We start from the raw sequence: 27750 nt of genomic DNA, 5'->3' as shown, positions 1-27750 counted from the left end.
AATGATTCACAATCCACGCTCCGAAGTTCCGATCTAAAGCAAAGGATTTGTGAACCCTCTCCGAAGTTCTGATCTAGAGCAAATGATTCACGTTCAGTGCTCCGAAGTTCCGATCTGAATCAAATAATTCACAATCCACACTCCGAAGTTCTGATCTTAAACAAAAAATTTGCGAACCCACTCCGAAGTTCCAATCTGAATCAAATGAATCACAATCCACGCTCCGAAGTTCTGATCTGAAACAAAAAATTTGCAAACTGACTCCAAAGTTCCAATCTGAATCAAATGATTCACAATCCACTCTCTGAAGTTCCGATCTAAAGCAAAAGATTTGCGAACCCACTACAAAGTTACGATCTAGAGCAAATGATTCACGTTGCGTGCTCCGAAGTTCCAATCGGAATAAAATGATTCGCAATACGCGCACTGAAGTCCTGACCTGAATCAAATGATTTGTGATACACAAAGTTCCAATCTAAATCAAATAATTCGCGATACATGATTTGAAGTCGTGATCTAAAACAAATGACTCACGACCCAAATGGAGAACTTCGAAAGTGAATCATTTAATTGATTCAGTCTCAAAAAGCTATTTCACCCATCACTATGTGCTTTTTAAAATCGTTACAAGCTCTCTTTTAATTTGATCTGGTTTTTGCTAGCGAATCACTTGAAATGAATGATCTAAGTCACGAGTTTGAATCGATCGTAACAGTTCCAGCATAAATTACTCAATTGATTTGGTTCATCTGTTCCTCTCTTCACATCTTCAGACACTTCACAACATTCTTAGTACTACTACTGGCTTAGCTCAATTGTTTTCTTACATTAAAAGGTATAATGTTTTTTGAATTGTGTGAATTTTGCGTAAAGAGATGTGCTATGACAAAATTAAACTTATTCCGTACCTCTTCAGGAATATTGCTATTTTCAAGGGTTTTCCAGGCCTTAAATTTCAAAAAGTCAAATTCAGCTAAAATCAGCTGAAATGACTAAAACCAGGGTTTGTACAAGACGCTTAAAGTGCTTGAATTTGACTTTTTGAAATTTGAAGCCTGGAAAACCCATGAAAATAGCAGTATTTCTGAAGAGGTACTTGAAAAGTGCTTGAATTACTGAAAGACAGTGTATTTATGAACTAAGCGTTTAATTTTCTCAATAAGCACATATCTTTTCATACAATTAAAAAAACACCTTTTTCGCTTATTTCAGTTAATGTCAGAAAACAACTGAGCTAAGCAAGTAGTAGTACTGACAGTGTTGTGTAAACATGGCTAAAGATGCGAAAAGAGGAACAGATGAACCAAATCCATTGAGTCATTTACGCTGGAACCGCTTTGATCGATTCAAACTCATTGTGGCTTCGATCATTCAAGTGATTCACTAGCAAAAACCAGATCAAATTAAAAGAGTCATTCATTTTCGAATTTCGACATCACTTAGCACAGTAATTTTCAAAACTCTGAATCAGTTAAACCACTGCGTAGCAAAAAGATTCACTATTAATCATTTGATTTAGATTGGAACTCTGTGTGTCGTGAATCATTTGATTCAGGTCAGGACTTCGGAGCACGTGTCACAAATCATTTGATTTAGATCGGAACGGGTTCGTGAATCATTTAGCGAATTGGATCTTTCAAATCAAATGATTTGCAATGTGCGATTTGAAGTCCCGATCTAAATCAAATTCAGTAAGTCCTTGAAAATAAAAAAAAAAAGTTTCTAGACCATACAATTTAAAAGTATACAAAAATAACTGTTGATGGCGCTACAGAGTTTGAAAAAACTGGCATGAAAAAAAGTTGAAACTCCCCCAATACACATGTTAAATTTTAAAACTTTTCACCACATGGTTCTATTTAATTTGGCAGTTGTTAGAATTAATGAACAAATGTGGCTGATGGAAAATGAACGGAGAAAAACAAATGTTATCAGAGTATGAAAGAGAAGTTTGTCTTATAGAGCAGTTAAATAAAGCTGAAATTAGCCGAAGGGAAAAAAGGAAAAGAAGCAAACGAGAGACAGAGATATAGAGAAAGACAGCGGGAGGGAGGAAGAACTCACCGGTGCAAACAGTTGGATCTAAAGTGGATCCGTATGAAGTACAAAAACAGAACAAGAGAAGAGCAGACAAATGTTTACTACCACCGCTGATCACATCCGCACAACACACTAATGAAACTACTTTCAACGATGACAACAAAGACGAACAAACTATTGCTTTGAAAGTCATGTTTAAAAATACTTTGCACCTAACCTAAACGATGGGTTAACATTTAAATATTTCACATTTCTACCAGTTTGTAATTTTAACTTGTTGACCCACATCTGCTTTAAAATGTGATTAAAACTTAACATTTTAAAAGAAACAACATGATCCAAAGTATTCAAACATGACTAAAAGAGGCACAAACTGCAACTAAAAGGAAAAAAACACCATGCGAAGAAAATAAAGTATCTAAAGTTCCACAATATATATGAGAACCACATAAAAAACACAACGTCATAAAGACGTCACTGTAAACAGCAAAAGAGTTCTGTAACGTGTGCATTCAAAAACCCTCAAAACACTTCTGAGGAGAAACAAAGACCATCTACTACATCATCACATCCGGAAAGAGATACAGAAATGAATGTTGTATGATGATGATGAGTGTATTTATGGTGATTCATAAAACAACAATGATCAAGATCAACAGAACAAATGCAAATCCACTATTTTGAAAACAGATGTGAGGTGGAAACAGGAGAGAGGCTCACCTGGTTGTATTTGGCATTGGCCACGTGTTTGGTCTCCATCTTTCCATACTGAGGAGGTTTACAGGAGAACTCCACAAACAGCAGGAGCTGCTCGAAGATGGCGGGATACATCACCTGGAGATTCTCCGAACCCACACAAATTGCCTAGAACAATGACATACAATCTCATTCAAACATCTTAAAGATGCAGAGTCTACAAAGAATCACAACCAAACACAAAACTCTTAGAAACATAAGAACGTCCTGCTGCCAGATGGTGGCGCTATGACTATAACTGTATATTGGCATGTAAATGTCTTCAGGCCAGGACTTTTATCAAAGATATGAAGATCGGTATGTGGCATGGTATGTTTGAGTTATTGTAAAGCATGACATATGCTGTCGCCAACAGGTGGCGCTATAATTATAACTGAATATTGGCCTTTAGGTGTCTTCAGGCCAGGACTCTTACTAAACGTGAAGTATGGACATTGTATGTTTAAGTAAGTGTAAAACAAGTAATTTCCTGTTGCCAGCAGGTGGCGCTATTATTATAATAGAATATTGGCCTTTAGATGTGTTCAGGCCAGGACTCTTATCGAATGTGTGAAGTTTGGGGCAGATCGGACATTGTATGGCACAACTTCTTTTTCCATGGCGAAACATCAAATTTTGTCAGGACGCCAAGGACACGCCCCTCAACGAAAACTCAAGATCTTCGCAATGTAACATCGCAAAGGCCTTTAGATTAGACTAACCAAATATAATGTTGATGTCATTAAATCTCTAGGAGGAGTTCATTACAGTGTTAAACATGTTACGTCCTGTTGCCAGCAGGTGGCGCTATGACTATAATTGAATATGTTTATGTAGATCTCTTTGGGTCAGGAGTCTTATCAAACCTATGAAGTTTGGGGCAAATCGGACATTGCCTGAGTTATAGCAAGCTCCTTTTTCATGGCGAAATAACAAAATTTGTCAGGCCGCCACGGACACGCCCTTCAACGAAAACTTAAGATCTTCACAATTTAACGTCACAAAGGGCGATAGATTACACTGACCAAATTTGGTGTTGATCTGTTTAAATTCCCGAAAATGGCAAAAACGGCACAAAACCTGCAGAGAAATTTCTGTTGGGTTTCGGCCGTCATACTGGGGGACTTTTTGGTAGGTATTGGTGTATTACAAGCGTTTACCGAATTTCGTACATGTATGTGAAACACAGCTTGAAGGGCACTTCCCACTTCTGAACCCCATATCAGATGTAAATTTTCACCACTTTTGACGTGTGTGCACAGAGTTTTCGGGCACGTTAAGGCCCTCAAAAACGTGATTCATTTTGGAAAAAAATAAGAAACTGAGCAATTCCAAAAGGGTCCTCACACCACCGGTGCTCGGGCCCCAACTAACCAAATTCTGAAGGTGTTCTACCTTCTGCAGGACATCGAGGGCAGTCAGGACCGCTTCCTGCAGGCTGGTGAGCACCGCTTCTGTGTAGGAGGGCAAGATAAAGGGCGAGGAGTCTGAGCTTATGGGGACTGATACAGCTCCATGCAGAATCACTCCCAGCTTCTTGAGATCCTCCATGCTGAACCCTCCTGCGATGTGCTGGTACAACGCTGGGAAAATCTGTATTAGCGCCGTCAGGAAAGGTTGACTGGGTACAAACACTAGTTTATCTGTTCCACCACTAGGGGGGCGCGTACACTCGGTTCCTATCCGGTACCAAGTGTTCCACGCTGACCACCAAAGGGCAGAGTCGTCTAGCTCCTCTCCAGGTGGTGGAAGTGAAGGTTGGGCACCGTAGCGTTGGGCTAGTCGCTCGGCAAGTGAATCAGACCGGACTAGGGGTCTTCCTGGTCCAGAACCTTGAAGAGACTCGATAAGGACAGGAGGAACGTCCATAGCGGCGAGAGCGTCGGGTTTATCCGTGTCTTTAATTGGTGTGACTAGCTGGAGAATCTCTTGGAAGCTCTTGAGGGCGGCAAGGGAAACTTCATTGTTCTTGCTGAGTGCAGCAGACTGGATGTGGTCCAACAGAACTTCCCAAGCCTTGAAAAAGTCACCTGCAATCACAAACATGACTTTCAGAACCAAATTCTGAAATACATCTTTGAGAACCACATGTCTCAATGCTTACCCAGCTGCTGAAGTAGGTATCTCCTGGTGTTGAAGATCCGAGCTACGCCCGCAAGTGTCAGAACCCATGTTTCCGCCCACTGTTTCTCTGCTGTGTCGCGTGAGTGGTGGATGAGGATATTTCCACCTCCAGATTCAATCTTTTCCTTGTCAGCCGTGGTGGAGGACTTCCTTACACAGTCCAGCAGATGAAAGAGAACCTGCAGAGTAATGACATTTGGTTATTAGCAACAATAACAAAGTAATTTCAAGAAGAACTGGGTTTAATTTAGTCCCCGGTCAAGTCTGAACCAACAAAGCATTTTTAACTACAACTGTGTTTAATTTCGTCCCCAGTCAAGTCCGATCCTACAAACCAATTATAACTAGAACTGGACTTAAAATTTGGTCCCCGGTAAAGTCTGATCCAAAAAAGAAATTTTAACTAGAACCGTGTTTAATCTGGTCCCCAGTAAAGTCTGATCCAACAAAGCGATTTTAACTAGAACTTAGTTTAATTTGATAATCTGTCAACTCTGATCTAGCAAAGCAATTTTAGCTGGAACTGGATTTAATTCGGTCCCTGGGCAAGTCTGACCCAACAAAGCAATTTTAACAAGATCTGGGTTTAATTTGGTTCCCGGTCAAGTCTGATCCAGCACAGCACTTTTAACTAAAACTATATTTAATTTGGTCCCTGGTCAAATCTGATCTAACAAAGCAATTTCAACTAGAACTGGGTTTAATTTGGTTCCCCATCAAGTCTGATCCAACAAACCAATTTTACTTACAAACTGGACTTAATTTAGTCCCCGGTCAAATCTGATCTAACAAAGCAATTTTAACTAGAACCTGGTTTAAGTTGGTCTCCAGTCAAATCTGATGCTGCAAAGCAATTTTAAATATAACTGGATTTAATTTGGTCTAACTAGAAACTAACTAGAACTGGGTTTAATTTGGTCCTCGGTCAAGTCTGACCCAGCAAAGCAATTTTAGCTAGAACTGGATTTAATTAGGTCCCTGGTCAAGTCTGACCCAGGAAAGCAATTTTAACTAGACCTTGATTTAATTTGGTCCTCGGTCAAGTCTGACCCAGCAAAGCAATTTTAGCTAGAACTGGATTTAATTTGGTCCCTGGTCAAGTCTGATTCAGCAGAGCAATTTTAACTAGACCTTGATTTAATCTGGTCCCTGGTCAAGTCTGATCTAACAAAGAAATAACTAGGTTTAATTTGGTCCATGGTGAAGTCTGCTTCAGTACCTTCCAAACCACAATATTCCAGGTCGGTGGTTGCAGCAGCGTTCCATGAGCGGCAATGGTGGAGAACATTGTCTGGCCGGCGCTTTTCCTCACAGCCGGCCGTGGGTCCACGCACAACTCACCCAGCTTGGCATAGAGGCACAACCACAGGCAGTCAAAGGGTGGCGCAGGGTGAAAAGGTCGGTTTAGAGGTTCACCTTTATCTTGGGCCTGTTTCAAGAGAACCGCTTCTTCCCTCTCCAGCTCTTCTGTAATAGCTTCTCCCCTTTGGAAGAAGTAGTCTGAGATGTTCCACTACAGGGGAAGAGGAAGACTCTTAGTCATCCACTTAGTCAACTCATCCCAAAGGAACACTCAAAACCTTCAAGGTAACTCTAAAGACTCTGTACAAGCAACACTAATAGTACTCCTCACCAGCAAGCCGATAGATGTCAGGCTGATGTTCAGCTCCTGGTTCTGGAGCCCAAAGCTGCCGGCTACATCCACCACAATTTGGAGGCACATGCAAGGCATTGTGGGTAGGAAGTCGGTCACCACCAACTGCAGGCACTGGAAGGCTGTTCGTATGAGGGATTCGCTGTGAAACAAAAGACGTGTTGGGTACAAATGAGACACTCCAAGATCAACACTTCAGATTTGACTGTTGGATGCAAGCTGCTAACTAGCTAAATCAGGAAGACTTTCTTGGTCAACCAGCCTCTAGGACCATGCCATTGGGCCAATATGGAAAATCTTGCATGTCTAAGACAGTCTTTTCTGCAAGTTCAGGCAGTGTGTCTCACCCCTGGTCATTGCGGATCGCTCCAATGACCCCCAGCACCAGAGGCCACCCCGGTCCGAGAATGTCTCCCTGGTTCTGTAGGATCTGTAGGACACACTCCAGCTGTTTCTGTCGGATATCGGCGTGAAGGACGTTGGAGAGCTCCTTCAGAGGGTTCAGAAGTAGCAGCTGCAGCCTCTGAGGACGACAGGGGATTGGTTGAAGGTGTTGTCCAATCAATACCCAAACCCAAATTCTGAAGTAGCACTGATTTCCAAACATCCAAATGAATTCCTACCTGGTTCTGGGACAGCGGTGGCTCGTGTTTGAAGGAGAGTCCAGCTTTGATTAGCGAGGTGATGGCCTCTGCGCCCCACTCCCTCATACGAGCGTTAGGGTGCTGACAGACCTGACAATATAACGGCACAATAGGCTTCGTGTTCTTATTCAATATATAATTTCATTACTATTAATTATTCTTGACTTTGTAGTGAAATATGACCCGGACACATTTTTCATTAATGAAATAAAACATTGCAAATGGAGGGTGACGACACATGGATGGACAAAATAACATCATTAACACAATAAAAAAAAGCAAAGCAATATATATTGGTCATTGGCTTTTGTAGATCACAAGAAGAGACAGTGCTTATTGGATTTTGATTGTGTAGATCACAGACTGGTGTGTTTTATGAATGTGAAAGTGAAGTTTTTGTGGTAAAGAAGATGATTAAATACTCTGTGGTCATCTTGAATCACAGTGAGAAAGGTCCTTTCACATTGTTCGCACTGACGTTCCCCAACACATTAAAACTATGGCGCAAATAGTCAACTAAACCCGACCCTAACCCAAAAGTTTAGCTAAACTTTGACTCCAATTACTGCTAACCTTGAAGGTGTAAAATCATCAGAAGGTTGTGTTTAAACCCTCATGCGAGTCATGTGAAAGAAACTTTCAGCCGAGATCAGCTTAAAAACAACATCTGATTAACACAACAACAGGAGGCTGATTCATTCCTAAAAACAATTCCTAAGAGAGAATTTCATAAAGAGGGACGTATGACCGATTCAAAAAGATAAGTCACTTCACAGAGAGGATTTCCGAAGTGAAAAAGAAAGTTTAGCACTTACCTTCTACAAAAGAGACACGTCGCAAGAGACAGAGAAGGAAAAAAGACCGAATAAGACAACATGAGGACATGAATCGTGCTTTAGCATTTATACAACTACAGAAAAAGTGTCAGTACAGCAGACAAGGACAGCAAACCGGAAAGATCAAAGCGGCCCACCAAATATTAAATATTGACATTTCAGAATAGGGCTCATCTCATTAGAATAGTTATTTATTGTGATTAGCTGAACTGATATTAGTCATATTTGTTTTAGCAATATTAGTAGCATCGCAAGACCATTAAGCAATATTAATAGTGATTAGAGGTTTATAATTAGTGATGATATATGTGGCCCTGGACCACAAAACCAGTCATAAGGGTCATAATAAATAAGCTTTCCATTAATGTATGGTTTATTAGGATAGGGCAATATTTGGCTACTATTTGAAATTCCGGAATCTGTGCAAAAAAAAAACAAAAAAAAACAAAACAATCTAAATATTGAGAAAATCGCCTTTAAAGTTGTCCAAATGATGTTCGCAGCAATGCATATTACTAATAAAAAATTAAGTTATTTATTTATTTATTTATTTATTTACGGTAGGAAATTTACAAAACATCTTCATGGAACATGATCTTTATTTAATATACTAATGATTTTTGGCATAAACTGATCATTTTGACCCATACAATGTATTGCTGGCTATTGCTACAAATATACCCGTGCTACTTAAGACTGGTTTTGTGGTCCAGGGTCACAAATGATAAATAAAATGAATTTATTTAAATAAATAAATAAATGAATAAATAAATAAATAAATAAATAAATAAATAAATAAATAAAATATCCATAATAAATAAAAAAAAAATAATTATAAATAAAACAAAATACAGTATATAAATTAATATAAATACATAATAAATAAAAAAAAGTAAATAAATAAAATTATACACATTAAAATAAATAAATTATATATCCATAATAAATAAACATAAAATGTAAATAAAACAAAAAACAAAGATGACTTCAAAACTAAACAGTGTGTGCGTATATTTGCAGTATATTTAAACTTAAATAAAACTAAAATGTTTACATTTTATATCCATAATAAACAAAGAAATATAAACAAACAAAGACGTTTTCAAGACTAACAGTCTAAACAAACAAACAAATGTGATTCTAAAGCAGAAACTGTTCGTTTGGATTTGGATTATTTATAATGTAAACTATAAGTAAAAAAATGAACAAAGACGACTTCAAAACTAAAGTACAGTATACACATAAATATAAATACATAATAAATTAAATAAATTAAAATAAATTATATATCCATAATAAACAAACATAAAATATAAATAAAACAAAAAACAAAAATGACTTCAAAACTAAGCAGTGTGTGTATATGCAGTATATATAAAATAAAATAAAATGCAGTATTTATAAAATAAAATAAAAATAAATTGGTTACATTTTATATACATAATAAATAAACAAATAAATTTAAATAAACAAAGATGCCTTCAAAACAAATAAACGTGATTCAAAAGCCGAAACTGTGTTGGTGTGGATTTGGATTATTTATAATATAAACTATAAATAAAACAAATGAAAATTATGACTTATATATAAATACATAATAAATAAAATAAATTCTAATAAATTACAAAGTTAAATATAAATAAATAAATTGTATATGCATAATAAATACATATAAAATATAAATAAAACTAAAAACAAAGATGACTTCAAAAAAAAAAAAAAAAAAAAAATTATATATATATATATATGCAGTATATATAAAATAAAAATAAATGGTTACATTTTATATACATAATAAATAACAAATAAATAATAAAAAAACAAATAAATATAAATAACCAAAGACACCCTCAAAACAAATAAATGTGATTCAAAAGCAGAAACTGTGGATTTGGCCTCTGGTGTCACCTCGAGTAGATGAGCCGTCAGCGGTCTCCAGAGAATCTCGATCCGGTCCATATTAACCAATCCGGTCTCTAACAGTTTGGCCACTGCAAATAGAGACGGCTCCTAACCGCAGAGACAGGGCAGAGAGAAAGATGAGAGCTGGATGATTATGTTTTGATTAAATGAATCTGTAATTAGCTTCAGCATCTGAACGCACCTTGTTGTTTCCGTAAGCCATTTCCATGGCCTCCATGGATAACGAGCACAGAGCGTTTATCAGGTGATGCAGAGAGACGTCGTCCAGGTATCTACAATCACAAGCATTGTTTATTTATCTAAACAAAGACACTCATTTGATACTAAGTAAATCAAATAAACTGAATTATTTCTATTCAGATGTTGACGGATTCTTACTGCGAGCTTTCAAAGAGTCTGGACAGGATATTTGATATGACGGGTAGATCGGTCATCACTGCTGTGGTCAAAACCTGCAACAGAAAAGAAATAAACGCCATTATAAAGTCATAAACATTTACTCTTCTCTTCTCTGGCCTGCTTCCTAGTCTAATAAACCAAATATTGCATATTAGGAATATTTTTGTTCCTCTTCTGTAAGTCGGTTTGGATAAAAGCATCTCGTAAATGTAAACATTTATGAGGAGTCCTAGTAAGTTGCATATCTAGACTGCATTTTTGGCACAATTTTGGGAGCATTTGTAAGCAACATCTTCAGGTAAAAAGAGTTCCCTACTAGACAAAAATGCTGGTGACTTGGAAAACATCTGTGATGCCTAAAAATGCTGCTGACTCAGAAAAAAAAAGGCTATTATGTGCAGAAATAGTGCTGTCACTTATTGCACCCTTCAAATAAACCCTGTTGTCCTGCATTTTGCCTATGGCGCACACAAACGCTGCTGTCTCAAAAAGCACCTGTGATGCTCACAATGCTTTCTAGGTAGGCAGTTCACTAGGTTTTGAACAGGGGCTGATATCAGCGTTTTTTACCGTGCTCGGACCCTCCACTGCCCGTCCGGGTTTCAAAACTCCACCAACAGCTGGTTTCAGACCCAGAATCCACACCAGGTGCTTACAGACAAGAAGAGATAAAAATGAGCAAATGCTAAACACAATCATGCAAAAAGAAAAAAAAAACAAAACATAATTTTATTTTTTGATAAAGAAATATATTACTACTGCACTGTATAATAATATATGAATATACTGCAAAATAAAAAAGGTATTTATTAATAATAATATTGATGATAATGCTTTTACAATGCAACAGTAAAACTACAATACTAATATTTATTTCTGTTTTTAAAATATTAAACCGTATATTATGTTATATTAATGTGTTAAATTGATTTACAGCAAGGTTCATTAGTTCACATTTGTTAACTACATTAGTTAACATGAACTAAAAATGAACAATACTTCTTCAACATTTATTAATCTTTGTTAATGTTAATATTAGCATTTACTAATGCATTACCCAACATTACTTTATGCACTGTGAACATGAAAAAAAGAACAACTGTGTTTTTATTAACTACCATTAACAGATTAATAAATAGTGTAATAAATGTGTTGTTCATTGTTTGTTCTTGTCAGTTAATACATTAAGTAATGTTAACAAAATGACAACTTGTAAAGTGTTACCGTTACTGTTTATATATTACATAGGTTTGTAAAATAAACTGTATATTATTATTTATACATTACATGTATTTGTAAAGTGTATTGTATTTCACTGTATATATATATATATATTATTTAACTTGTATATTTATTTATTTTCAAAATGTATTGTATATTGCTGTTTATATATTAAATTTTGTAAAAAATTATTGTATATTTATTATATTTAAATATAACTGTTTTGTATATCACTGTTTAAAAAAAAGTATTATTATTATATATTATGTTAATATTATTATATATTATATGATTATTATATATTATAAAGAATTATATTTATTTATAAAATGTATGTGATATTATATATATAATATGTATGTCATATATTCCATGTTATATTACATATATGGTATATATATACTGTTAAATTAGTTTATATTCTGTTTGATTGCCAATTTCAAAAAAGGAGGAAAACCACCCCATGTATGCATAAAATGCAAAAACGTGTGAAAACACAGCGTTTTTCAGTTTGCATTTTGCAATTCACATGGTTTGCACATTGGAAAATATGGCCATCTGTATAAATATGGAGTAAAATCATATATATAGTGTATATATGCTTGTTCCTGTACAATGAACAAGCATATATACGCTACCAGTCAAAAGTTTTTGAACAGTAAGATTTTTAATGTTTTTTAAAGAAGTCTCTTCTGCTCACCAAGCCTGCATTTATTTGAGCCAAAGTACAGCAAAAACAGTAAAATTCTGAAATATTTTTACTATTTAAAATAACTGTTTTCTATTTGAATGTATTTTAAAATGTAATTTATTCCTGTGATTTTAAAGCTGAATTTTTAGCATCATTACTCCAGTCACATGATCCTTCAGAAATCATTCCAATATTCTTATTTGCTGCTTAAAAACTATTATTATTATTATTATTATTATTATGTTTAAAATATCTGAGTAGAATTTTTTCAGGTTTCTTTGATGAATAGAAAGTTCAGAAGAACAGCACTTATGCAAAATAGAAATCTTTTGTAACATTATAAATGTCTTTATCATCATTTTTCTCATCAATCTAAAGCATCCTTGCTAAATAAAGGAATTAATTTCTAAAATTTCGTTCCCCCAAAAAAGTTATACTGACTCCAAACTTTTGAATGGTATAATGTATTATGTTACAAAACCTTTTTTTTTTTTTTTTTTTTTTTTTTTTTTTTGAGATAAATGCTGATCTTTGGATCTTTCTACTCTTTAAAGAATCCTGAAAAAAAATACTCTGTTTTAAATATTGCTATTAATAATAATAAATGTTTCTTGAGCAGCAAATCAGCATATTAGAATGATTTCTGAAGGATCATGGGACTGGAGTAATGATGCAGAAAATTTAGCTTTGATCACAAGAATTGATCACAATTATACTTTATTCAAATAGTAAAAATATTTCACAATATTACTGCTTTTGAATATTATGGCTTGGTGAGCAGAAGAGATTTCTTCAAAAAACATTAAAAATCTTAAAGTCCAAAAACTTTTGGACTTTGGCGATTAAAGCGTGTTCCTGTACCTGTAATGTGGCTAAAACCAGCTGCCATGAGGTTCCCAGATAAGCACCGTGACAATGAGCCAAATTCAGCAGCGTCCGCATGCACTGAATGTTCTTCGCTGTGAGCTGACAGACAGACACAGAGAAAGAAAACGCCTTGTAAATAACCAAAGTTGCACTTAAAAATTATTTAGAATTTAAGTCAAGAACTCAAGAGTAACTGTTGCACAGTATGTCCAAAAGACTGTCACTCTGACATAATTAATATCACACAAGAGCAACAGAAATGCATGGGATGTTTTAGATGGCAAGGTACACGTGTGATTTACCACTACGGTTCCCTGTGGCTGTGCGGTGAGCGGCTGACCCACTGCCACCACCTGCTGGTGAGATTCACTGGACGGACTGACGATCTGTACACTCTGACCCTGGATAGAGTACACTACACACACACACACACACACACACACACACACGCACGCACATTAAACTACATACACTTACACATCATATGAATGAGGATTTTTATATATATATATATATATACACACTCAGTTGAGGTCAAAAGTTTACATACACCTTGCAGAATCTGCAAAATGTTAATTATTTTACCAAAATAAGACGGATCATACAAACTGCATGATATTTTTTATTTAGTACTGACCTGAATAAGATATTTCACATAAAAGACCACAAATAGTCCACAAGAGAAAATAATATTTATATAAATGACCCCGTTCAAAACTTTACATACACTTGATTCTTAATACTGTGTTGTTACCTGAATGATCCACAGCTGTATTTTGTTGTTTAGTGACAGTTGTTCATGAGTCTTTTTGTAAACTGCCCGTTGTTCTTTAGAAAAATTGGTTTTTCAGCATTTTTGTGTATTTGAACCCTTTCCAACAATGACTGTATGATTTTGAGATCATCTTTTCACACTGAGGACAACTGAGGGACTCATATGCAACTATTACAGAAGGTTCAAACACTCACTGATGCTTCAGAATGAAACAACGCATTAAGAGCTGGGGGGGTGAAAACTTTTGGAATTTGAAGATCAGGGTAAATTTAACTTATTTTGTCTTCTGGGAAACATGTAAGTATCTTCTGTAGCTTCTGAAGGGCAGTACTAAATGAAAAAAAATATGATATTTAGGCAAAATAATAAAAAATACACATATCTTCATTCTGTTCAAAAGTTTTCACCCCCAGCTCTTAATGCATCGTGTTTCCTTCTGGAGCATCAGTGAGCGTTTGAACCTTCTGTAATAGTTGCATATGAGTCCCTCAGTTGTCCTCAGTGTAAAAAGATGGATCCCAAAATCATACAGTCATTGTTGGAAAGGGTTCAAATACACAAAAACGCTGAAAAACCAAAGAATCTGTGGGACCTGAAGGATTTTTCTGAAGAACAGCAGGTAGTTTAAATGTTCGGGACTCATGAACAACTATCACTAAACAAAAAAACACAGCTGTGGATCATTCAGGTAACAACACAGTGTTAAGAATCAACTGTATGTAAACTTTTGAACAGGGTCATTTTTGTAACTCTTATTTTCTCGTGGACTACATGTAAATGTTTTTCATGTGAAATATCTTATTTAGGTCAGTACTAAATAAAAAATACCATGCATTTTGTATAAAATTATATTATATAATTGCATATTCCAATATGCAAAAGAGTAGAAAATATGTTCAAATACTCCTTTTAAAGTCAAGTTTATAAATAAGCTTTTCACAAAACCTGTCATTTTCTGTGCCTGTTTGGATGCAGTAAAACACCCACAGATGTAGCAGAAAACATCTGGATCATGTTTGCATTTCTAACCTTGAAATCAGGATTGGGCATAAAATAATGTGAAATACATGTAAAAAAAAAAAAAATAATAATAATAATAAAAAAAAAAATAAATAAATAAATAAATAAATGAAAAAAGAGCAGAGAATTGAACAAATAGTCATAATCTGGCTCAGATGCCAAAAGGAATTTTTGTTCAGTTTTTCTGCTGAATTAAGGGAGAATACAAGACTTCATCTTAGAAATGGTTTTCGAAAGCAAAAATGCTACGTCATATTTTACAAAAAAGTGTGACTATTTTGTAATCAGCACCTCAAAATTAGTAAGAAACAAGCATTGGATTTTCATTCAGCAATTACCAATTAAATAATCAAATCCATTTCATAACATTCAAATGAAAACTTGAGTTCTATACAATAATTTAAAATGCACATAAGGCAGATTTTACATCAACTTTTTAAATGATTTTTAAATTTTGACAGAATTTGAACAGTGAAACTTTGTTTCTTAGCTAACTGTGATTATTGGACAGCAAGTGGACTACAAATAATGTTTAGTGGAGTTTCGTTTATGCATAAACAGAAATGCATCAACTAAAAGATCTTGGTTCATCAAAACAAAGATTGACTACAAATAAAACAAAACAAAAATATTGTTAATCTTGCACCAACGGAGCTGTTTTGGGTGACAATGAATTTTCATTTTTGTCTGAAACTGTTGTGCCTGAAATTGTACTATTGGTTGTTTATCCCCTTATCTGCTCATTGCAAGTTGTATTTCATGCAAACGTCAGCGTGCATTGCTCTCCTACCTTTATTGGAGAGGTTGGCGGCGTTGCTGCTCAGGATGGTGAGGGCGTAATGAGGCGGGAGAGACGCTTTACAGATGGCCGTAATAAAAGCGTCACGCGGCGTCACCAAACCCAAACGGCCGCACAGAGATGCCATGGATAGCTCCGCTTTCAGGATGTTTTCTGTGGCCGTTTCATCCGTACTGAAACAAACAAGGCAAATATTATCCGTACAGTCAGTCTGATATGACTACTATATGTTAATTAGACAACTGTAGTCCAATTATAAAGGTTTAGCTATTACAATTACAGTTAGGATATGAAATATAGCATACAATGATATATTAAAGAAGTGTTTTATACCTGGCGTCCAGTAGTAGTGAAAGAGCCGCCAACAAGCCGCACCAGCAGGCGTTCACCATCTCCTCCCAAACCTCATGAGCCACTGCAAAACACAGACGGCATCAATACAGGAACAAAACACTGCTACAAACTTTTTTTTTTTTTTCTTTCTTTTTTAAATTACATTGACTGACTTGGAACTCTTATATAACAGTTAAATTTGTAATATTATTTATATTTAAATCAATCCAGATGAGATGTTGCATGTTTTGTTATATTGTTTTATTATATTAGATTAGATTTATAATTTGTTACTGTTTATATATTATACTGTTTATATATTTATATATTATACTAAAGATTTTATTTATTTGTCTAATTTATGGTATTTTCTATTTATATATTCTATTCTATTCTATTCTATTCTATTTATTTATTTGTCAAATTTATTGTATTTTCTGTTAATTATATACAGATTAATATATATTCTTTTATTAAAAGAGTCTATTTATTTGTAAAATGTATGGTGTTTTCTATTTATATAATCATATATTTTATTCTATTTATTTGTAAAAATCTATTGTATTTCTATTTATATATTTTATTCTATATTTATTTGTCAAATTTATTGTCTTTTCTGTTAATTATATATAGATTAATGTAAATTCTTATATTAAAACATTAAATTTATTTTTTAAAATGTATTATTCTATTTATATATTCTATTTTTTTTTTGTCAAATTTATTGTATTTTCTGTTAATTATATATAGATTAATATAAATTCTTATATTAAAAGATTATATTTATCTGTAAAATGTGTTATATTTTCTAGTTATGTATTCTATTCTATTTATTTATTTGTCAAATTTATTGTATTTTCTGTTAATTATATATAAATTAATATAAATTATTATATTAAAAGAATATTATTTTATATAACACATTTTTAGATGAAAATATTTATTTGTAAAAATACATTGTATTTTCTGTTACTTATATACTGATACAGTGAGTTACAATAAATTCTTATATTAAAAGATTATATTTATCTGTAAAATGTATTGTATTTTCTATTTATATATTCTAATGTATTTATTTATTTATTTGTCAAATTTATTGTATTTTCTATTTATATATTTTATTCTATTTATTTGTCAAATTTACTGTATTTTCTGTTAATTATATACAGATTAATATAAATTCTTATAATAAAAGACTATTATTTTATATAATACATTTTTAGATTAAAATATATTTGTACAACTGTATTGTATTTTCTGTTAATTATATACAGATACAGTGAGTTATACTAAATTCTTATATTAAAAGATTACATTTATCTGTAAAATGTATTGTATTTTCTATTTATATATTCTATTCTACTCATTTATTTGTAAAATGTATTGCATTTTCTGTTGAATATATACAGATACAGTGAGTTGTTATATAATAAATTCTTATACTGAAATATATTTATTTGTAAAATCTATTGTATTTTCTAATTATATATTCTATTCTAATTATTTATTTGTAATATTGTATTTCCTATTTATATATTCTATTCTATTCATTTATTTGTCAAATGTATTGTATTTTCTATTTATATATTCTATTCTACTTATTTATTTGTAAAATTTATTGTATTTTATGTTAATTATATACAGACATAGTGAGTTATTATATACTTATTTTCTATTAATTCTATATAATATATGTTCTATTTATATATATTATATGTTATATTTATTATATTATATATTTAATTTTCTACTTACATATAAAATTCTATTTTTGTATCTGAAAATCTATTGTATTAATTATATGTTACTATATTATGTTATGTTATATTATGTTAGTTATTATATAATAAATTCCCATATTAAAAGATTCTTTCTTTATTTGCAAAATATATTCTATTTTCTATTTATATATTCTATTCTATTTATTTATTTGTAAAATGTATTGTACTTTCTGTTCATATATTAATAACAAGCAATGAATAATATATTTGTTACAGTATTTGTTAATCTTTGTTAATGTTAACTAAATGATAAAATGACAATTAAACTATTCATTGTTAGTTCATGTTAGCTCATGTCCATTAATTAATATTAACACATACATTTGGTTTGTAATAATGTATTCGGAAATGTTGAAATTAATACTGACTGATAATAATAAATAATTTAAAAGTATTTTTCATGTACTGTATATTACATATCATATTATATATTTCAAAACTGATTTTGCAGTATACTGTTTTCTGTGTCACAGCCAGAGGTCAGCACAGAGCATAGTCTCATTATTAAAGAGACATTCTCCAAATATACTTAATGTTGAGAGATTCAAAGACTCACTGGGTTCCTGAGGGCGGCTGTCACTCTGTGGAGGACTAACATGCTCCGCCTCCTCCCTCATAGCAGCTTCCTGTTCCTGTTTGGAGAGCTCCCTCTCGATCATGGATGTGATTCCCCTCACCAGATCCAACAGGGCGCTGAAGGCCACAGACATGGCGTAACCTTCAGGGATGGAGGGCGGCTCCACCTTATCCAGCATCTCCAGACTGAGAAGAAACACACGTTAGGCCAACATGTAGCGAGACTAGTTAATACTGAAAGCGTACGGTCACTCACTAGGTGGCTTTGGCACTGCCCTGGACGCTGACGTTCATGAGGGGGATCCAGGTGCCGCGGTACTCAAAAGCGGCCTGTGTGGTCAGACCTCCACCTGCTCCTGCCGCACCCGGACCTCCCTGACCCGACGCCTGTGAACCCGACACCGACCCACCTGACAGAGACACAGTTTGACTTTTACATGAGACAATCACTCATCATATGTGTCAAAAACAAGAAGATCTCAGCACGTGTGTGTGACCTGCAGGTGTGCTGGTGGATAAGGTGTTTCCTGCGCTGGGGAGGATGAAGAGGGACTGGATGAAGGAGCCCAGAGCATTGACGATGTCTCTGAAGACTTTGGTGGAGTGCTGCTTCATGTCATACGACTGACAGAAAGATCTGCACACACAAGAGCTTTATGAACTCCAACAGAAGAAAATTATCTAAATTAATTAAATTAAGCCAACAAAATCGGTATTAAAAAAAAAATAAAAATCTGTCAAAACATTTCATACAAGTTTACGTTAAAATGTATATTTAAAATCGTGGAAAGAGTTATTTTAAATATCAAAAATGACATTTTTAGTCATCTTTTACTAGTTTAAATGATTCTGTGGTGTGACAAAATTTGTAAAAGCAAAATGTAAAGTAACATTTTTTAAAAAAATTAAATAATGTTACTGTTTAAGGTCCAACAAAAAATGAAACCAAACATTATTTTTTTTTTCCCAGTAACTTCATAAATGAATAATTGCCATTTTCTCTACTTTTCTACAGGCTAATGGTACAACCCACAGTGCAAATTGTAGGATAAAAAAAAAAAAAACAGAACAAAAAAAAGAAAAAACAGAAAATCGTTTAGATTTTATTTATTCAAACAATCATTTCTGAAGTTACAATTTAGCAAAAGTAAAATTTAAAAAAAGGAGAGAAAATGGGAATTATTCATTTATGAAGTAACTAAAAAAAAATGAAAAAATGAATGTATGGTTTCTGGAATGTTTATGGTCTGAAAACTGAATTGTGAAGCGTTACACAGACCGTTTATTACAGTACATTTATTTGTAAATGTTATTGTATATTACAGTTTTTATATTATATAATATATGATTAGATTGTGCTTAATTTTTAGGTTTCATTGTACATTATTTTACTGCATGTTACTGATGATATTTTATATGATATTGTTATATTAGATTAGATTGTATTAGATCATTTTTTTGCAATTATTGTATATTAATGTTTATATATTATATGGCGTAATAATATACAACTTCTTTATGTTATTAAGCCAATAAAATACATTTATATGAATAGAATAGTGTGTTTTTAGATGTTATGAATATCATTTTCACTAGCTAAGTTTTAGTAATTTTGTTTTTTAGTAACTTTTGTCACATTTTTATTAACTGTAATTTTGTTTATATTCTATTCGGTTTGACTTAAGTTTTAGTTTTAGTCATTTTAGTACTTAAATGTTTTATTTCATTTTATTTCAGGCAACATTTTTAATTTTTTTAAATTTAGGTTTTCATGTAATTCTTTTTAGATTTTGTTTTATTTTTATATTTAATTTTATTTAACTTTTTTTTACTAGTTTAAATGATTCTGTGGTGTGACAAAAAATTAGCATACTATATTCTATATTCATAGAATATATACTATATTCATTTGTAAATGTTATTGTATATTACAGTTTTATATTATATTAGACTTGATTAGATTGTGTTAAATTAATTTGTAGAATTTACTGTACATTATCGTTTATATTATATTTATTATATTAATTTACTGCATGTTACTGATCATATTTGATATGATATTGTTATATTAGATTAGACTGTATCACATTAATTTGTAGAACTGATTGTTTATTACTGTTTATATATTGTATGGCATAATATCCAACATTTTTTTTTTTTTTAATTTAGACGAATAGATAGTGATTTTAGTTCTTCTAGTTAATTCTAGCTAAGTTTTAGCAATTTTGCTTTTTAGTAACTTTTGTCATCTTTTTATTAAATGTAATTTTGTTTATATTCTATTTGGTTTGAATTAATCTAAGTTTTTTTTTTTGTCATTTTAGTACTGGAATATTTTTATTACATTTTAGTTCAGGCAACATTTAAAATTTTTTACATTTAGGTTTTTCATGTTTTATTAATATTTTATTTAATATTTAATTCAATTAAATTTAAAAATTATTTTAATAGTTAATCATTTTAATTAGCTAACAATAAAACTGACTGGGTTTACGGTTAGGGGACAGAAAAAAATATTAGCTCTGCATAAAAATTATACAAGTAAAAAACAATAGAAGTTAAAATAACAAAAGTCTTACTTTTAGCTATTTTAGTACATCAACTTCGCATGCCAAGGTAACATTTCTAAATTTTAAAGTGTTTTACTTTTTTTTTCATATAATATTGATATTTTATTTAAATTCTTTTCAGCTTTATTTCAATTAACAAAACTGATTTTTAATTTTTAGTTTATCTAAGCTAACAATAACATTGCTTGGGTTTAGGGTTAGGAGATATAAAACATCATTAGATCTGCATAAAAATAATAGTAATCAAAGGAAAGTTCCACCATGTCAGAAAACAAACATGTGTGTGTGATTGTGTGCACATGTGCTCACCGGAGTAAATGTGGCTGAACACACAGTCTGTGCACAGACTCCACTGCCACGGCTCTCAACCACTGCGGCTTCTCTCCATCCAGAAACTTCACCAGCAGAGACAGGAAGATCTCACACTCCGTTACCTGTAACACACACACACTGAGAGCTGTAGATGTAGAAATCATCACTGTCTCAACACACTGATGCATCCAAAAAACTTATGCAACTGCAATGCTGGAAATCTGAAAATGTTTACCAGCACAGAAGTGCATCACAAACAAATCCAACACACCAATATATTCAAATTAATGCAATAAGAGGCATTAAACTATAGATATTAAATGTGTATGTCTAAACATATTAAATATGCATTTTCTCGCTCTTTTGAAAATGAAACGTTCAAAAATATTCACTGTTATGAGCTTATTAACATATGGCTGCCTGCATTTACATATCTACACCTTTTTAATATTCAGCAACTCGTCCTGATGAACATTATGCAGGGTAGGAAATCATAACAGAGGACATTTACATATTTAAAAAGCAAATTTGGGCAAGATACTCCAGGTGAATAGGGTAAAGCTTTTATCTAATAGATATCACCATACTTCCCCAGTTGATTGACTGCATTGGGAATTGCAAAGATTTCTTTTTGTATTGCAAGTTTTCTGGACATTATCTAATTAAATATGCATATAATTTGCATATAGTTTCAGAAGATAAATCTGAAATTTGGAGGAAGTCAAGTTCAAACAATTTTGCTGACATTAGAATTAAAGGTTGTTACAGAAGGAATTTTGGGATTCTCTTTTTTTTTATTACATTAAATCAAAAATCACTGTCAACAGCCCCTGTAAAAAATCCTCAGAATATAGCGAGGAATAAATCTGATAAGTTTGGTGTATGTAAGTGCTGTTGAAGTGTAGAAAATACTCACAGCCTTTAAAGATATTTACTGCAACAGAAGTCTACAGATGCAAACAGTGAAAGTGTGATATAAAACCAAGCGAATGATATATGAACAAACCCCTCTACAAAAATCTTCAGAATATAGATGGGAATAAAACTGTAAATTTTGGAGTATGTAAGTGCTGCCGAAGAGGAGAAAAAAAAAATTCACAGCCTTTAAAGATACGTATTGTAATGGAAGTTTATAGATGCAAATATCTAAAAAATATATATTGTTTTTGAACTCTGCAGATGAAATTAGATAAAGTGCAATAATAAAATCAGGTGAATGACATAACCATAAGTAAGTAAAAACCTTTAGAATATAGATAGGAATAAATTTGTTAAGTTTGGTGTATGTAAGTGCTGCTGAATTGGAGAAAAAAACTCACAGCATTTAAAGATATCTATTGTAAAAGTCTACAGATGCAAACAGAGAAAGTGTGATAATAAACCAAGCGAATGATATATGAACAAACCCTTCTATAAAAATCTTTAGAATATAGATGAGAAGTGGAGAAACAAACTCATTTTTAGAAAACGGCCTATGATATGTATTGTAATTTAAATCTATAGATGCAAATAGATAAAGTGCAATGATAAAATCAGTGTGAATGATATATGGACAAACCCTTCAGTAAATACCTTCAGAATACAGGTCGGAATAAGAATGTACATTTTGGTGTATGTAAGTGCTGCTGAAGTGGAGAAAGAAACTGATTTTAAGAAAACTGCCTATGATATGTACTGTAATTTAAAACTATAGACACAAATAGATAAAGTGCAATAATAAAATCAGTGTAAATGATATATGTGAATATAATGTGAACTATATATGTGAATGATACAGTGTGAATATAAAATTGACCAATGCGTTAAAAAAAAAAAAAAAAATCCTTTGCCTGTAGTCTCTCGCCTTAAAATAATGTAAAGATATGTACTGTAATGGAAATCAAAAGATGCAAATAGATAAAGTGTGATAATAAATCAAGCGAATGATATATGAACAATCCCTACTATAAAAATCTTTAGACTATAGAAAGGAATAAAACTGCAAATGTTGGCGTATGTAAGTGCTGCAGAAGTGGAGAAAAAACTCACGGCCTTTAAAGATATGTATTGCAATGGAAATCTATAGATGCAATTAGATGAAGTGTAATAATAAACCAAGCAAATGATATATGAACAAACCCTTCTATAAAAATCTTTAGAATATAGATAGGAATAAAACTGTAAATTTTGGTGTATGTAAGTGCTGCTGAAGTGGAGAAACAAACTAATTTTGAGAAAACTGCCTATGATATGTATTGTAATTTATATCTATAGATGCAAACAGATAAAGCGCAATGATAAAATCAGTGTGAATGATATATGAACAAACCCTTCAGTAAATACCTTCAGAATACAAATATGAATAAAACTGTAAATTTTGGTGAATGTATGTGCTGCTGAAATGAAGAAAAAACTAATTTTAATAAAACTGCCTATGATATGTATTGTAATTTAATTCTATATACACAAATAGATAAAGTGCAATGATAAAATCAGTGTGAATGATATATGAACAAACCCTTCAGTAAATAGCTTCAGAATACAAATATGAATAAAACTGTACATTTTGGTGAATGTAAGTGCTGCTGAAGTGAAGAAAAAACTCATTTTAATAAACTGCCTATGATATCTACTGTAATTTAAATCTATGGACGCAAAAAGATAAACTGCTATAATAAAACCAGGTGAATGACATATGAACAAAGCCCTCAATAAAAAGTCTCAAAGAGCAGGTGGAAAATGGTCATTAAAAATAAAATAGTGACAGTTTTGCTGCTAAGTGGACTTCAAATAATATATAAGGCATTTCAGGGGAACATCGATGTGCATCTCACCAGGAGGCTGTAGAAGTGTTTGATGAGGACCGAGACGACCCGCAGCAGTCTCATGCAGATGGGGAAGTACGGTTTCTCCACGGGCGCCGGAGATGATGCGCTGGTACTGCTGCCCTGACGGAACTTGATGTTGGGAGAGAACAGCTTGATGACCAGCGGACACACACGCTCCTTCAACAGGAAACTGAACTCCTGATGCTACACAGAGACATGGCGAAAACACAAGGAGGTTAGAGAGCGATCAAAAGGTCAACAGCTGGGAATGAGTCATTTTCACTTGTTTATTTGCCATCTTTCCTTCAGAAATGTTTGCTTTAATCAGGATGTGTGGGCTTTACCTGCAGGAAAACTTGAGGAAAGTCATTTAAAACTGATTCCAGCAGCTCCAGGCCGAACGTCCGGGTCATCTCGGTCATTCCCACTAACCAGTAGGGGGCGTCAGCATTCACTAGCTGACACAAATCCTGCAGAATAGATACATTTATATGTACAGAAAGCTAAAAAAAAACAACTAGTCAATATATAGTCATTGCATAAAGGCTCTTTATGGCAAGAACAAAGTGAATAAGTCATGAAATGAACAAAAACATTTTTAAACACATCATATATAATTTTAACATATCTCTCAATAAAAATGTTTTCCATTTACATTAAAAACAGTGCAGTTCAGTAAAATGTGAATAATTTATTTATATTAATATACTAATTATAATGCATCATTATATTAAAGTTGCCAACAACACACAACAAAAGAATTATAATTAATATTAAATTAATATGCTATATTAATTTTATATTCATTATTTTTATTAATTATTAATATTCATATAATATGTTATTATAATAACATCAATAATTATAATATATTAAAGTGGCCAACAACCTACAGTTAAACTTATCAACTATATTTACATTTACATAATTTCAAGATTAATAAATATTATTTATTTCATATTTATTATTTACATTTTATTAACATATTAATTAAAATATTTTATGTTGAAGTTACCAATAATCTACAGTCAAACTTTTGTTCTATATTACTTGTTAAATTATTTAATGGATATTATTACTAATACATTTAATTATTTATTATTATTTAACCTATAGTTTAACTTGCCAACTATATTTCCTCAGAAAGAACTTTTTATTATGGTTACTAGGTAAATATTATTTTTATTTAATTTTATATAGATAATTTAAAAATTAATTAATATTATTTCATATTCATATTATTTTACTTATATTAACATATTAATTTTGACATTTCATGTTGAATTTACAACAACCTACATTCAAACTTATAAACTATATTACTTGTGAATTTTTTATGGTTATTATTACTAATAAATGTAATTATTTATTGACCTTTTTTAATCATACAGCTGTATCACCATAATTTTCTATGATTTTTAATTAATTAACATTATTAAACTGATATTATTTAATTTATATTAATATATTCAATTACAATATTTCATGTTAAAGTTGCCACAAACCTACATTTATTATGGTTGTTCTTATTATTAATTATTTATTAAACATTGATCTTTTTAATCACACAGCTGTTGTCACCACTTTATTAAAGTAATACACTATATTAATTTTATATTCATTATTTTTTATTAATTATTAATATTCACATTATACATTATTTATTTTATATTAATGAATGAATATTAATTATAATATATAATTATATTAAAAGTCAACAACCTACAGTCAAACGTATCAACTACATTACTTGAGAAAGAACTTTTTATTATGGTTACAATGCAATTATTATATTTTTATTTAATTTTATATAAATAATTTAAAGATTAATTAATATGATTTATTTCATATTTTCATATTTAAATTATATGAACATATTAATTAAAATATTTCACGTTGAAGTTACCAACAATCTACAGTCAAACTTATTAACTATATGTGAATAAAAAAAATTATGGTCATTATTACTAATAAATGTAATTATTTATTGAACATTGACTATTTTTTTTAATCATACAGCTGTTGTAAAAGCAGTTTGTTTGATTCATTTTTTTTTTTAATTAACATTATTAATTTGATATTATTTAATTTATATTAATATATTTAATTACAATATTTCATGTTAAAGTTATAATGTTAAACTTGTTAATCTTTGTTTTTATGGTTATTTTTTACCAAGAAATGTAATTATTTATTCAAAATAGACTTTTTAATCATACAGCTTTTTAACATTTTTGTAAGTAAATGTAATCATCTATTCAACATGTTGATTTTTGTTTAATCATTCAGCTGTGGTCATCGTTTTTTCAAAGCAATAAGCTACTTGTGCCAGTGATTAATACTATTTTGATTGATGATTATTGTTTGCATTTGGGTTTTGGACCCAATATCATTGTTGCATTATTACAGTTTGCTAATTTAGCCAATGGATGGACTGTAAAATGAAAGAAGGCGCACCTGGAACAGCATGTAGGCGTCTTTAGCGCTGGGTCTCAGGGTGCTGACGGAGCGCCGGTTACTGTTGCCCTGTACAGCAGGAGGCTCTTCCGTCAGACCTGCGGCGAGCGGATATAAAATAAATAACGAAGCAGACCACAGGGGTCTGGGTACAAGAGGAAATGCAGTACAAACACTCACCTTTGAATTTCTCGTCCTCCGCCACCATCCTCTCAAACACCACGGTCACGACCTGTCTGACGGTGGCGGCCGCTGTGTTGTTGGTGATGTTGTCTTTTGTGAAGTGCAGCCGGAAACACAGAACGATGGCCTGAGAGGAAGCACAAAAGCAACAGGGTGAAGACTGAGGATGGTTTCGCTTACAATACTTAAATAAAACATACTTCTGTCCTTAAAGAACAAATTTTAACTGGGTAAAATTATAAAAGGTACATGTTTGCACATGATTTTCCTAGAATTAAAAAGGCTATTTCTGCTACTGCACATCTGAAATTTCAATATGTAAATCAGGATTTCCACAGCATTTGAATTTCTATATTTTCCCATGAGCTCTCACATCATTTGTGATTAATGGATAAGGATTTTTAAAATCATTTTAAAGGTTAATAGATTATTTTATTATTTAATTATTATTTTAAATAGGTTTAAAAGGTTTCCAAACCTGGAAATCACATTTTTACATTTTCCATTATAAAAAAAATAACCAATAAATAGCCAATGTTATATTTTGTTGCTTTTCTAAAGAAAAATAAATAAATCCAGTAAAAAAAAACGTAAATAAATACTTTATATTCAACAATATGCCTCAATAATATTTAAAAAAAAAATGCATTTTTAAAAGGAACATTAAATAGAGTGATTTTACTTTTTCAATAAATTAATAATTTCAGAGTAAAAATAAGTTAATTGTTTAGAAAGTTTACGTTTAAAGATAAAACATAATTATACATTTTGTTTTATTTGAAAAAAGGCACAGAAACGCCTTCCATTAAAATAAAATTTTTATTATATGAAATATTAACTATTAATATTTAGTTTTTAATTAAAATCAAACCTCTGATATTGATTGCTGCTATATCAGCTGGTTGCTTATATAGTGGCAACCCAGTAAACTAAAACCAAAAGTATATATATATACTGGTTTCATATCAATGATATGAAAATAACCCCAAAAAATTGGGGCAAA

At 31.9% G+C, this 27750-nt stretch overlaps 1 protein-coding gene across 2 annotated transcripts in view; it reads right to left on the bottom strand.

The window, feature by feature from the left end:
- The window catches only part of mon2 (MON2 homolog, regulator of endosome-to-Golgi trafficking), a 50844-nt gene that overhangs the window by 7124 nt on the left and 15970 nt on the right, over window positions 1–27750 (bottom strand). The window contains exons 5-28 of one of the 2 annotated variants that reach the window (XM_051099638.1): window positions 26745–26874; window positions 26565–26662; window positions 24452–24577; window positions 24114–24311; window positions 21298–21422; window positions 18916–19055; window positions 18675–18828; window positions 18399–18604; window positions 16062–16143; window positions 15720–15901; window positions 13437–13549; window positions 13129–13233; window positions 10926–11006; window positions 10335–10408; window positions 10138–10228; window positions 9942–10043; window positions 7177–7287; window positions 6901–7076; window positions 6533–6695; window positions 6119–6412; window positions 4880–5078; window positions 4171–4805; window positions 2761–2904; window positions 2065–2082 (exon numbers count right to left, since the gene is read on the bottom strand). In XM_051099638.1, the coding sequence (XP_050955595.1) occupies window positions 2065–2082; window positions 2761–2904; window positions 4171–4805; window positions 4880–5078; window positions 6119–6412; window positions 6533–6695; window positions 6901–7076; window positions 7177–7287; window positions 9942–10043; window positions 10138–10228; window positions 10335–10408; window positions 10926–11006; window positions 13129–13233; window positions 13437–13549; window positions 15720–15901; window positions 16062–16143; window positions 18399–18604; window positions 18675–18828; window positions 18916–19055; window positions 21298–21422; window positions 24114–24311; window positions 24452–24577; window positions 26565–26662; window positions 26745–26874 (3747 nt within the window). The remainder of the gene's footprint in view (window positions 1–2064; window positions 2083–2760; window positions 2905–4170; window positions 4806–4879; window positions 5079–6118; window positions 6413–6532; window positions 6696–6900; window positions 7077–7176; window positions 7288–9941; window positions 10044–10137; window positions 10229–10334; window positions 10409–10925; window positions 11007–13128; window positions 13234–13436; window positions 13550–15719; window positions 15902–16061; window positions 16144–18398; window positions 18605–18674; window positions 18829–18915; window positions 19056–21297; window positions 21423–24113; window positions 24312–24451; window positions 24578–26564; window positions 26663–26744; window positions 26875–27750) is intronic. The other variant, XM_051099639.1, reaches the window with a different exon arrangement.

This window comes from Labeo rohita, chromosome 25, assembly GCF_022985175.1.
Source record: "Labeo rohita strain BAU-BD-2019 chromosome 25, IGBB_LRoh.1.0, whole genome shotgun sequence".
Taxonomy (NCBI): domain Eukaryota; kingdom Metazoa; phylum Chordata; class Actinopteri; order Cypriniformes; family Cyprinidae; genus Labeo; species Labeo rohita.
This window is presented reverse-complemented; position numbering and strand designations above follow the sequence as displayed.